This window comes from Amborella trichopoda, chromosome 10 (genome assembly GCF_054954075.1).
Source record: "Amborella trichopoda isolate Santa Cruz 75 chromosome 10, AtrichopodaSantaCruz75HAP2 v2.0, whole genome shotgun sequence".
NCBI lineage: Eukaryota > Viridiplantae > Streptophyta > Magnoliopsida > Amborellales > Amborellaceae > Amborella > Amborella trichopoda.
The window spans coordinates 4,010,655-4,023,269 of NC_142345.1; the positions used below are offsets into that span (position 1 = coordinate 4,010,655).

A 12,615-nucleotide genomic window follows, 5' to 3' on the forward strand; every position below is an offset into this window, starting at 1 on the left:
AAATACAGCAAAAAAATTGATTCAATTCAGTTCTAGGGCTTGGACCAAATTTACGTGGACATATATAGTCAATTTGCCTTCAAAGTCGAAGTACATTTACTGCACAAAGGAAAAAAATGAACAATCCAGATAACCTGTTCTCTTCTGTATTGCCATCGATGTACAATTATGTTACTTGTACAGTGGTCGAGTTTTTCTCAGATCAGGAGGCTGATGAGAATCAACGCATCAGTTTGAATGGTCTGCTTATGCACGCTACAAAGAAATTGTGTCCCTAATATTTCCATCAATTTTTCTCAACACAATAAGACATGATAGAACAAAAGTATTGGTAGCTGAAATCATATTCATCGCTAGTGTTCCTCACCTTGTGAAACTATGACCAATGACTTGTTTGTGACTGATCAAATCTCATTAACCTATTCAGAAGGACTAGATTTTGATGTTCAAAACTTTACCCAATGTCTCATAGTGCATGGGTGTGTCATAAACAGGTGGGCTCGGTGTTTTGCCGTTTCCAGAGCTTAGATCTTTAGACGAAGCAGCCCTTCTCCTTTGTCTTTGTTCTCTCCATTTCCTAAGCTGATCCTCGACAGCTGCCTTGGCCTTCTCTGCCATTTCTGCTCTTTTCATGGTGTCATCCACAGTTGATTTAAGCTTACTTATCTCTTTATTAGCTTCTTCCAATTTGTTCAAAATCTCAAACTCTCGTTCTCTCATGGCTTCAAGTTGATGCAATGTATCATCGTCACGAGGATAAGTGTTAATATCGGATTTCTCACTCTTCCTGATCAAGGATTCGTACTCCTCAATGGAGATTGTGATTCCTGAACAAGAGGATTTAGTGAGTTCTTCACTTTTGATGCTCAGTTCTATAATTCCTCTTGCCTCTGAAGAACCCGCCGTTTCAGTTATGCTTGAGGGACTCAGCTTCTCATTTTGTGGGCTATGGATCGATTTGTTTGCTCTCTCAATGATCTTTCCTGCTTTATTTGCTTCTTTTAATTTCTGTGCTTCTTTCTTTGCTTCCTCTGCTTCCATGGCCAACTGTTGCACTGCAAGATACAACCCAGAAGTGGCACTCCTAGCCTTTGCTTCAGCTGCTTCTGATGCAGCAACCTTCGACTTCATTTTGTGGAGCTCAGCTTTCATTAATGCACATTCAATTTGTGCTTCTGATTCTCTTTTCACCATCGCAGCCATTTCATTTCTCACTTTCCCCATCTCATTGTGAGTAACTAAAATACAGTTTTTCAATTCATGAACCTCTTCTTTTGCATTTTTTAGTTCTTCTTTTGATTGGTTTAACAATGCTTCTAATGATTCAATGGAATCAGTTATATCTGAGTCAGCCTTCCTTATTATGTCCATCTCTTGTTTTAGCTTGTTTAATTCATCAACGGCAGTGGAAGCAGCTTTGGCAGAAGAATTCTGCAACTCTCTAGCCTTTTGAAGTTCATCTCTCAAAGAATCTATAGCAAGAGAACTCGCCAAAAGCTGTTTCTCCAAGCCTTTTGATGCATCAAGCTGTTTCCTCATGTCTTCTAACTCCTTACATGCTTGCTCAGCCATTACTCGAGCCTTGTCCACCTCTTCTTCTTTCTCTGATAAAAGAGCCGATTTCTCTTTCTCTGCCTCTATAGCTTCCAACTTAGCGAAAAGTAGAGCTTGGTTGAGTTCCGAGATGTGTTTTAGAAGCTCCTCGACCTTTTCCCTCTCTAAATCCAATGTGGTCGCCATCTCTTCGGCTTGTTCCATTGCCTTTAGCTTTGACTTCTCAGCAACTGAAAGTTCTTGTCTAAGATTTAGCAACTCTAATTGTGAATCCCTCAACTCCTTGTTCTCAGATTCCAGTTTATCTATGTGGGTTTTTAGAGTTTCACATTCCTCGATGTAGCGATCTCTATCGCACTCAGTCTTGTGCAATCGAATGGACAAACCTTCGATTGTTTTCTCACAGGATTCAAGCTTACGTAGGACCTGGACATTGGCAGATTCTTTGATTTCAAGCTGCACCTTGTAATTTGCCAACTCCTTATGTATGACGTTGTATTCCTTCTTCTCTGTCTCCTATTTGCAGTAAAAATAGGAAGAGTAAGAAACTTGCACAATGGTTCATGTAGTGAACACTTATATATCAATGTTGTTATCCTATTTATGTACATACGTAAACAAGAAAATCTTTTATTTTGGACAAAACAATAAAAATATATATATATGTATCTCAGTGTAACTTCCATTGATATGTTATACACTTTCAATGTAATAACATACTAACCACGATCAACAATCATCACCGTCATCATCATCATCCAAGCCTTATCCCAATGATTTGGGGTCGGCTATTAGGATAAGATGAGGCAAAGTTTTACGTTGGCTGCCCTCCCTAACGCAACCCACCTCTTTTACCTGAGCTTGGGATAAGTTAAGGGAAAGTTTAAGGACCTCACCCTTATTAGACCAAAGAACAACAATGTATGTGTGACTTCTATTATGTGAACCTAACAAGTTTAATTGCATATCAATCTCTCATCACCATGTTTCTTTCTAGATAAAGTATATAGAGACAAATTATGGGATTTTTTAGAGCAAAGCAGCTCTAGTTTTGTGCCATCGTAATTCCTACCAAAACTTTATAAACTAAATGCCGATGACATTAATCCACAAGATGCTGGTGATACCAATTCACAATTACCCCTAGCATGCATTTATAAGAGAAAATATATGAGACATCGACTATAATAACAAGAATAAACTTGGATACAATTAAAAAAGAACAAGCATGCATATATTGTTTCTCTTATGTGCACGTAACAAGGTTACACCCATATCAATCCCTCATGACCATGTTTTCTTTTGAGATGAAGAATTAGAGAGACAACTTATGGGATTTTGAGAGTAAGATTGTTCCATACAACTAGGTTTGTGGCATTCTAACCAAACTCAATAAACTAAATGCTGATTGATATAGATATTTTAAAGAATGAGCAGCACCAATTCCCAAAACACAGAAAGTAAAAAAATGAATTCTTGCACTGTAACGGAGGTTCAACAAAGCCTCAACAAGGAGGTACACCTGGAGATGCCATGCACAGTATTTATTGATAACAACTACATGCAAATCAGTTGAAGTACTTATATATTGATATCACTACCCAGACAATAATGATAACTATAAGTATCAGTATATATATACACTTACAATTGGATGTATACCAGGGTAAATAATTTATGGAAAAGTATACAAAGAGACCATTTACTTTTAATATAAGGAGGTCACAATCACCCTTGTCTATCAGATTTCAAATAGTTGTGAGTGTATCATTGAGAAAACTCAAAGTTAAAAAAAAAAAATCTCGAACTTTGTAACACACCCCAATCCATCCAATTTGACATCTAATGGGTAGGAGCAATTGTGACCATGTAAAAAAGATGAAATGGTTTCATAGTATACAATCCCATAATTTATTGCAAGTATAAACTATATAAAGGAAACATGTATTCTCACAAAGAATCACATTTATAAATGCCAAAGAGATCAAGTCATCTACCGTTGGAAAGGAGCATACAAAAAAAATGTGTTGTACACGAGGACGTCCTAATAGACAAGTGAAGTGGGTAATACGCTTCGGTTGAAATCATGTAAATAAAAAGCATAAATAATTGCATATATGATTCTCGACTGCATATATCAGCAATATATATACTTTGATAACAAGTGTATATATGGCTGTACATCTCAGTGCATATGTATTTGTAGCTATCAGAGTATGCACTTACAACCATGTATAGAACTGGTAACACATGTATGTATGGTTGTGTGCATTAGTGTGTAACTGTATATATCAGGGTACATGTACACTAATAATTGCATATATAACTGATTTAACAATTGTATACAAGGCCATGTATATCTTTTTTCGAAATTGTTAACTGTCACAAGGCCGTGCATATCAATGTAAATGCTGGTATATGTAACTGATAACAAGTATATAATGGCTGCACATACCGAACCACATGGACCCACCTTACAGCAAATATGCATTCTAACATAGAACCACCTTAACTCCACATTTCCTTAGATTGCTTTCAATAAGGCATATGAATGGCACTAAAATATAAGCATACATAGCAAAATCTCAAAGACAATAATATAAAGATGACAGATCATGTAAAAATAGCCATATCATTCCTTGTTCTTCATCAAATAAACAATAAGAACAATAACAATTAATTTAAACTGATAAATAATTAGCTTCGGCAGAAGAATCTCTAGCTCATACAGCCCTAGCAGTCTAGTAAGGCTACAATGTAACCCTTGAAGTTTGCAAATCGAACTGAACAATGATTCAACAAACACAACATAAATGTTTCTCAACAAAGTCAAGGCTTGACCAACCATCAAGTTGAATTTGGCTAAGTCCAAGATGATTGGGATAGCCTTAGACCCCCACACCACCCAAACCTTCTTCCGAGAGATGAGGTTGTGTCACTAATTCCCTCCCCTCCACCTATCTTGGCCTTCCTCTTTGCCACGGGAAACCTAAGAAGGCCCAATGGAGCCACCTTATAGATAAAATTGAGCATAAATTGGCCACTTAGAAGGACAGATATCTCTCCCCAACGGGCAGAGCTACCCTCATCAAAGCCACTCTCTCTAATGTCCCCATCTTCCAGATGTCCCTCTTTCACATGGCCGCCTCAATGGCTTACCGCCTTGAACTTCCGATGCACAACTTCCTTTGGTCGGGAGATGGGGCATCCAAAAAATACCACCTCATAGCTTGGAACTCCGAATGCCAGCCCACAGCTTCTGGGGGCCAGGGCATACGGAACCTACAAAAGAATAATTTGGCTCTATTGGGCAAGTGGTGGTGGAGACTCACTACTCGGGGGGCAGCTTTGGCACCAGGTCTTACCGCCTCCACTCCTCTCCATGGTTCCTCCTTGACAAGGATTTTCACTCGGCTTTGGGAGTATGGAAATCCCTACTTCGTAGCCTTCACCTCTTTCAAATCCTTTATCCGCTTTCACCCTAGGGAGGGGATGAGAGTTAGATTCTGGTCTGACCTCTGGTTAGGACACGTCCCTCTCTCACTACGCTTCCCCAATCTATTCCAACTTGCCACGGAACGCCAACGCTTCAATAGCAGAGCTCTTCGGGTTAGTCAGAAGCTCTAGATCCTGGAATCCTGATTTCCACAGACCTCTTCATGATGAAGAGCTCCTGGCCTTTCTGGAACTCTCATCTGATCTCCACTCCTTTTCCTTTTCACCTAACAGGGAGGACAAAATCATTTGGACCCCAGCTTCTTCAGGGATTTTCTCAGTCTCCTCCTCCTTTCACCAACTAATCTCCCCTCCTGTTGTTTAACCATCGCCAAAGCCTAGATTCCTTTTATCCCTCCAAGGATACAGGTCTTCAATTGGATTGCTTTGTGGAAGAGAATCCTCACTACAGACCAACTCCAAAGAAGTGGCCTTCAAATCCCTAACAGATGTGTATTGTGTCTATTGGCGGGGAAACTAAATCTCACTTGTTCATCCACTGCAACTTTGCAAGCAGAATCTGGGAGGACTGACTTCAACTTCTCGGTTGCTCGTGGGTAACACCGGAATCAGTTCCCCAGCTGTTCCGGCAAATGGTCTTCCTACCGTGGCCCAAATCCGGTGATATGCTTTGGAAGGCAGCAGTAGCGGCTATCCTCTGGTCCATTTGGAAAGAACGCAACAACATAAGTTTTTGGGGGCAGCATTCTCACCATCATTAGTTAAGGAGTCCATCAAATCCTTGGTGATCTTCTGTGCCTCCAATCACAACCTTTTCAAGCTCCACTCCGCCTCAGATTTTCACCTCAACTGGAGCACCATCCTGCACCATAGGCCCAGGCGGGTGTCGTGATCCTCCCTTTGGAGACCCCCGGAACATGGGTACACCAAACTCAACTTCGATGGGTGCTCTCTAGGGAATCCTGGTCGGGGGCTTATTCAGGGATCACGCAAGAATGTCCCTCCTTTCTTTCACCTCTCCTATTGTGTATCATGGACGCCACCTCAAAAAAAATTCATTGTTGAACGTCAGCCGCCATTTCATCAAATGCAATGCGGACAAGAGGACGCCCACCGTTTTTTCCTAACTAAACTAAATGGGTTGGTGGAAGCCCATGCCCTCTTGGAAGGCCTCAAACTTCTCAACCCCTCTTGGAGCACAGATTTGGTTGTCGAGGTTAACTCAAGGAATGTCATCTCCTGGGCCTCATGAGAGGCTACCCCACCCTGGAGACTCACAGCTAACTTTGATGAGAATTTCAAAATTTGCAAGCATATGCTGGTCTTTTGGATACATACCTCGAGGGAGGCCAACAAAGTGGCTGATGCACTAGCTAAGAAAGGCACTTCCATGGCTATGTCCAAAGCTATGTTTTTGTATAAAGGCTCAAACTCTCTGTTTTTAGTGACTGTGATTTTGTAATTTTGCTTGTATAGCTCTCTGGTTTGCCACTCTTCGGTGACTTTTTTGTTCCGGATTGGGCAGTTTTGTATACTGCATTCTCTCACACTTAATACAAGGTCAACAGTTTCCCAAAAAAAAAAAAAAAAAAACAAAGAAGTCATGGCTTGAGACAGACTGATAAAGTGCTTTCATCCATTCAATTCCAAGAAATCATTACTAATTCATATCCTACACTAGGGTGCATACGAAATTAGATCCAGATCAAGGATGCCTTTTTTGAGTCGAAAGATAAGAGAATATCAAACTTATTTAACTTGAATGGCATGTACATCCATGTGCTTAAATTGCCAATAGATTCACTCAAAAATGATTTCAAAAGTTCATGTAGACCAACAAATTTTTCAGCAAAAAATTATTCAAAAATAAAAGAAAAAGATAATATCTCACCCAAAGTTCAAACCGAACAAGCATTTGAAATTTACCACAAGAAGAAAAACTGGCATATGATATAAACAACTAAGTGGCCATATTATATTACAAAAAATCTATTTCCATTGAACAATAAATGTGCCACGTCCAATTTCATAGGTCAACATTATTTTGTATGTCATCGCCTTCCTTCTAATCAATGGGTTTGATGGTTACAGTGTAGTGGATGACGAATGCTCACATGGTGTACCATGTAACATACAGCGGTGGTGTTTGATATACCTATTAACTTTTCAAAGTACATTATCATTAAAGGAATGAGGTGACAATCAACCACGATCAACCAATCATTAAAGAATATCAGGATTTGGACAGGAGCTAATAAGTTTATGCTCTGTTAGTGAATTAAGTCTTGATCTCCCTCCAGCACATGCTAACACACTTAATTATTTCTTCTATGCTTTGACCATTCATTTTTCTGGATTCTGATTCTTCCTTGATTGACCTCATTAGTTTTTCTCCTTCAATGGGTTCTTCCTTTTCTGTATTCTATCATCAACCTCTTTTGTCAATTACCCTTAATTCTGTTATTTTCCCTTCCATTATTTTTACCAGTTTTCCTGTTACTGTAAGTTTCCTTCCCTTCTATGCCAAATTTTGTTTTAGTTTTTCAATTGAACTGCTGTTTTAGTTAGTCCTCTGTTCCGCCAAGCCTCCCAGATTTTTCCCTTTTTAGATTGTTTCAAATATCCATTCAATAAAGTGTTAGCAACTACTAAAATGCACTAACCCAACAATAAAAATTCAATTTAAAAACCAACTATTCGAAATTCTGCGAATATTCCGCGTGTCTCGATTATTACCTCACTACCAACCGATCTGTATTTTCTCTGCTCAGATTTCTCACCAAACAATGATAGTGCAACTTGAACAGGCTCAATTGATTTTGTATCAATCTCACCCATGTTAGATTTTAAAAAGGGATCTCAGGCTTGGTTCTTGCTACCTCAAATGAGTTCAGGAGCCGTTGCTTGCCTATAATTCAAGAATTGTCTAATTAGTACAGATGCAAGCACAGTATGGTCATCAAAAACATTACATGAGATATCTAACAAGATACAGCAAAAATTACATTTAAGCTTGAGCTTGGAATCAAATTTTTTTTGGGGGGGTTATTCAGCAGCAGGAATTGAACTTTGAATGTAGTGTTATAATGGTTGACACTTTAGCCAAGCAAACCCAAGCGCGATTCCTTCTATTTGGAATCCACTGATAACCTGACATTCATAGGGAAACAGAGGTAGGTGTAGATAAGTCAGAAATAGAACAAACGGAACACCATAGATAGGCCAGCACAATATCAGTTGAAAGAGAAAGTATATGCAAATAAAAGTTTATGAATAAATAAAAGGAAACTAAAATTACTGCAATAACATTGAACGACAATATTACAGCAATACTTCACAGAAAAGAAAATGAAAAGAAAAAATTTCACCCAAATAGAAAACCCAAATACCATTTTTTTTAAAAAGACCAAGTACCTAGTTGATGAACATTGAATATAAACAACAGATAAGAGTACAAGTAATAAAGAAAAAACAGAACTGCATAAACACATCCCATGAACACCACAAGAAGAAATTCACCATTCCAAGAAAATCCACATCTAAGTTGGTATCAGAGCCAAAAGGTTGGTCAGAGAGTGTGCCCATGGCTGGTGGTATTGCTGAAGTTCGGGACCATGTCGACCACCTTGAGGAATAGTTGGAACAACTCCCCCATGGAACTCAGGATTGTGGATTGAGGCAGAACCTTACTGTCTTGGAGGCTCGGATCGGTTCTTTGGAGGCTAAGGTGGAGGACTACTGTGGTGCCTTTGATGTTCATATGGGAGGGGTTATGGATGACCTCAAGGCTGTCACGGAATCCTTCAAGGCCAACCTTATAACCTTGTAGGAAACATGGCTCATGTCAAGAGGGTAGCACAAGTGGCGGGCTGGACTCTCAGAGTGTGAGGGTACCAGAGCCTAGGATGTTTGAAGACTGGGGGAAGCCCCAAGTTGTTGGAGGACTTCTTATAGGACACGGAGCAACACTTCGAGAATACCCATGCTCGTGAGGGGATTGTGTTGGCATCTGTGCCATGTACCTTGACGGACATGCAAAGCTCTAATGGAGGGTGCTTATCGAGGATACATCAAGGCCCAAGGTGAGCACTTGAGATACCTTGAAACAAGAGTTGAAGTATCAGTTATTGCCATGCAATGCAGCTTGGGTGGCTCAGAAGGCTTTGAGGAAGCTTCGGCAGGCTTCGTGAGGAACTATGTAAAAACGTTCACATCCGTCATGTTAGACATATGGACCATGACCAATGAAGACTAGTTGTTTATCTTCATATCTAGGTTGCAAGGTTGGACCTAGGCCGAGTTGAGGCAAGGAGTGCATGACTTGCCTACCACTATGGCAACAACTGAGGACCTAGCAAATTTTGATCTTCATGGGGCGGTGGAGTCAAAGCATGTCCGTGGACCATAGAGGCAGATGGTGAGAGTGATGCACTGCAATGGCACCAGACCAAAGAAGGGAGTGACCAAAGACAAGAAGGCACCCCGGAAGGCCTTCTCAGGCCGTTTCATTTGCAGGGGTGACCATCAAATGAGGGAGTGACTGCAAAAGCAAACCCTTAACACAGTTCGACTAGTGGAGGACAACGAGGAGGCCCCAACATAGCTTGGCTCATTGAGCTTGATGAATGCAATGCAGCTTGTAGAGACTAGGGCACAAACTTGGGACGAGTCCAGACCGCATGCTGTTGAGGCAACTAACTCTGAGGAGTCAAGTGATGACTCATGTCGAGTCATCACAAATAGACCATTAGTGTTAAGGGTGGGTCAATGGACAGACTCATCTGACTCCATGATGGGAGAGGCATCTTCGACTAGTGGGAGGTGTGATGTGGTGAGTAATCAACCTAGCCCTAACAGGGCAAGAAAGATGAGATTTGGCAACCAGCATGCATACCGCAAGTATTACTTGACCAGTAGTACGGCCGGTGCAAGGCCATCCTCTCGAGGACTGCAGGTGGTGGCAGCAGCAGACCTGGCTACGAACCCAACCACATGGTGGTAGCTTGAGGACCTGATTGTGTGCGCGTGAACAAAGACTTGGTGGCACCAATGGACCTGGCCAAGTGAATGAATGGACACTTGGTGGTAGCATCGGATCTGACCACGTGTGAGAAGGGCCAAGCAAGAGGCTTTGTCCAAGCATACATGAGCATTGGCCAAGATCATGGTTTATGGGAACTGGGTGAAGGTCAAGTGTCCAACGAGGACATTGGAATTGAGGTCGAGGCAGCTTGTTAGAAAACTTTCCTTAATGTCATGCACACAGGCTAAGTGGTGTGTGCAGGTTGGTCGAGGGACTCTGTCAAGAAACCCCCTTGATGCGGCGAATCACCACTTAGGAAGGCTCCCGCATGAATGATTGACTTTGTGTTTCTTTAGCAGAGCTAGCTCTCTCTCTTAACAAACCAGTTCTTTTGGCCGAAAACTATATATGAGGAAAGTAAGACCCCTCAATCTTAACCGTAAGAGAGGTCAAGGTGGTGCTAGAGTGGTGCATGGTGTGTGTGCAGGTGGCTGGATGCTAAAGAGCCCTTGTGCGAGACCTTGGTGTAGAAGGTGTAGACAGATCGTTGTTCCTAGCTTAAGTTATGGCTTGATTGGCTTGACTTGACGGGACATGAGTAAGGACCATATGCAAGAGGTAGGCTTTTCCAGGCATCTTGTTGGGCATGTGTTGACCATAACGGTCATGATTGTGGACAATGGGCACCCGGGCAGGGCGGTTGCCAAGATTCACATTTAAACTGAGGCATGCGTGGAGGGTGAGCCTGAGACGTGGCTGTAACTGCTGGGCTTTGGTCTGTTAGGATTGGGGTGACTATGGTAACTACCGCAGGTTGACTAGCCAGGTGGCTATGACTCTAAGGATGCGAGAATGGTGGGAGGCTAAGTTGTGGAATAGTGTAATGGACCAAGGAGTGGGGAGTTACTATAACTGACCCAGTGGTCAGCTGACACGCCACTATGTGTCCTTGGCCAGGCCATGGCCAGAGCTGTTTGACATGTGTATTTTATCTGAAAAATGGTGTAGCTAAGGTCTATATTAAGACCAGGTACAGACCCTTGAGGGGCATCTGTGGCAATCTACTAGTGTAAGTGTACAGGTAATGCAGTGGGCTACGACTCTTGTTTATGCTTGTGCTAGTGACCCTTGTGTGTGTGTGTGATTGCTCTTTTCTATAGTGTGGCTTGTGGAAGGCAGGCTTAGCCTTATTCAGTGTAGGACCTAGGATTGGCGCCGAATGGTTTAGGTGGCTTGAATTTTACCCCATGAACATAGTCATGAAGAAACATCATTCATTAACCTACTAAAGGTTGTCCGGCATTACTAGGAATTCAAAAGACTTGTAATGGGTTACACAAGGTATCTTATCGTTGTCACCCTCTGCAATACGGACCTACCAATAACCGAAGCGTAGTCCAGTTTACTAGACCCTGGCCTTAGCCATTTGGTCGAAAAGATTACCGATGAGGGGTAGTAGGTGCAGCTCTTCACCATCAGCTTGTTTAGGGTTAATAATCCACATCTATGCTCTCTCTCTCTCTCTCTCTCTCTCTCTCTCTCCATTGTATTCTCGAGTCCATACTGGACTCCCAAGAAATATAGGAATCATGGGTGTTTTAGAGAGAGAGGAGTCTTAAGAACTTGTGCCCTGTTAAAATGGTGACTGTTGATACCAATGTATCGCTATGTTCAACAAAAAAATACAGTAATAAGTTCTTTTCATGAAAAATCCCAAGGAAAAAAAAGAAAAAAAGAGGGGGAGGGGAGATACTTGACGGTACAACAAAAATAGTGGAAATACAAAGTAAACCGACAAAATTTACAATAATCCATAATTGAACATGAAATTTTTCTCAGAAGATCAGCAAATACATATGCAGACCTATAAAACATAATATGATGCCATCAAACAACAAGAATAAAAGCACATTTTCATCAATAATACACAAAAAAACCATCAAATGCACATGCAAGCTCTAGAACCAGATAAACACCATTGATTCAATTTAAAAAAAAAAGGAATATGAGGACTAAACCTCAGATAACAATTCACCAAACTCAGAACCAAATCTTCGAATTTGTGCGGAGAATTCAGAGAATAATAGATGAACACCAGGGAAAATCTACCTACCAATAAAAATCACCCAAGAAAACCAGAAACGCAAGGCGCCAGTGAATACGAATAGTTGTTCCATAGAAGGGTGATAATGAAAATTTGGAGATCACGAGGCCATGGCTTCGTCTGAAACGAACAGTCCAGAAAACGACTGGTTGGCCTTTGCATTGGACAAATCGAAGAAGAAAAATCCAGCAGTGGATTGGACTCATTATAGCCTCAAATGTTGCAATAAGAAAATTACAGCAGTGGATTGGACCCATTATAGCCACAAATGTTGCAGAAAAAGCTTTCAATTCCATTCAATTCGTTTCATAGCTACGGTTTTTTTTACTGTTCTTGTCGTAATCAGTTGTTGCAGAGAAGAGAGCTTTCATGGCTTTTCTTCGGCAAATATGGAAATTACGTACTTCTTTTTCTTTAATTATTATGAATTTGATTGCAGAAAAAAAAGAAAGACAAAATAGAGGTAAAAAATGCAGAG

The 12,615-nt window shown here is 41.0% G+C and overlaps 1 protein-coding gene across 3 annotated transcripts; it reads right to left on the minus strand.

Moving 5' to 3' along the window:
- Nucleotide 1: 1 nt before the first annotated feature.
- LOC18434745 (uncharacterized) lies at nt 2-12,189 on the minus strand. Of its 3 annotated transcripts, none has more exons than XM_020667628.2 (4): nt 12,147-12,189; nt 8,016-8,160; nt 7,747-7,918; nt 2-2,070 (listed from the first exon to the last, which is right to left on the minus strand). In XM_020667628.2, the coding sequence occupies exons 3-4, from the start codon at nt 7,846-7,848 to the stop codon at nt 433-435; spliced, it is 1,740 nt and encodes a 579-aa protein (XP_020523287.1). In that variant the 5' UTR covers nt 7,849-7,918; nt 8,016-8,160; nt 12,147-12,189; the 3' UTR covers nt 2-432. The 3 variants fall into 3 exon arrangements, with proteins under 3 accessions (XP_020523287.1, XP_020523288.1, XP_020523289.1); XM_020667629.2 differs by having other exon boundaries at nt 12,052-12,189; XM_020667630.2 differs by lacking the exon at nt 12,147-12,189 and adding an exon at nt 8,530-10,103.
- Nucleotides 12,190-12,615: the final 426 nt, after the last annotated feature.

Excerpts from the sequence above, each read along its gene's own strand:
- LOC18434745 (XM_020667628.2), bottom strand. The coding sequence starts at position 7,848 with ATGGGTGAGATTGATACAAAATCAATTGAGCCTGTTCAAGTTGCACTA. Across the intron at positions 2,071-7,746 it reads ACAGATCGGTTGGTAGTGAG|GAGACAGAGAAGAAGGAATA; the intron begins GTAATAATCGAG and ends TACTGCAAATAG.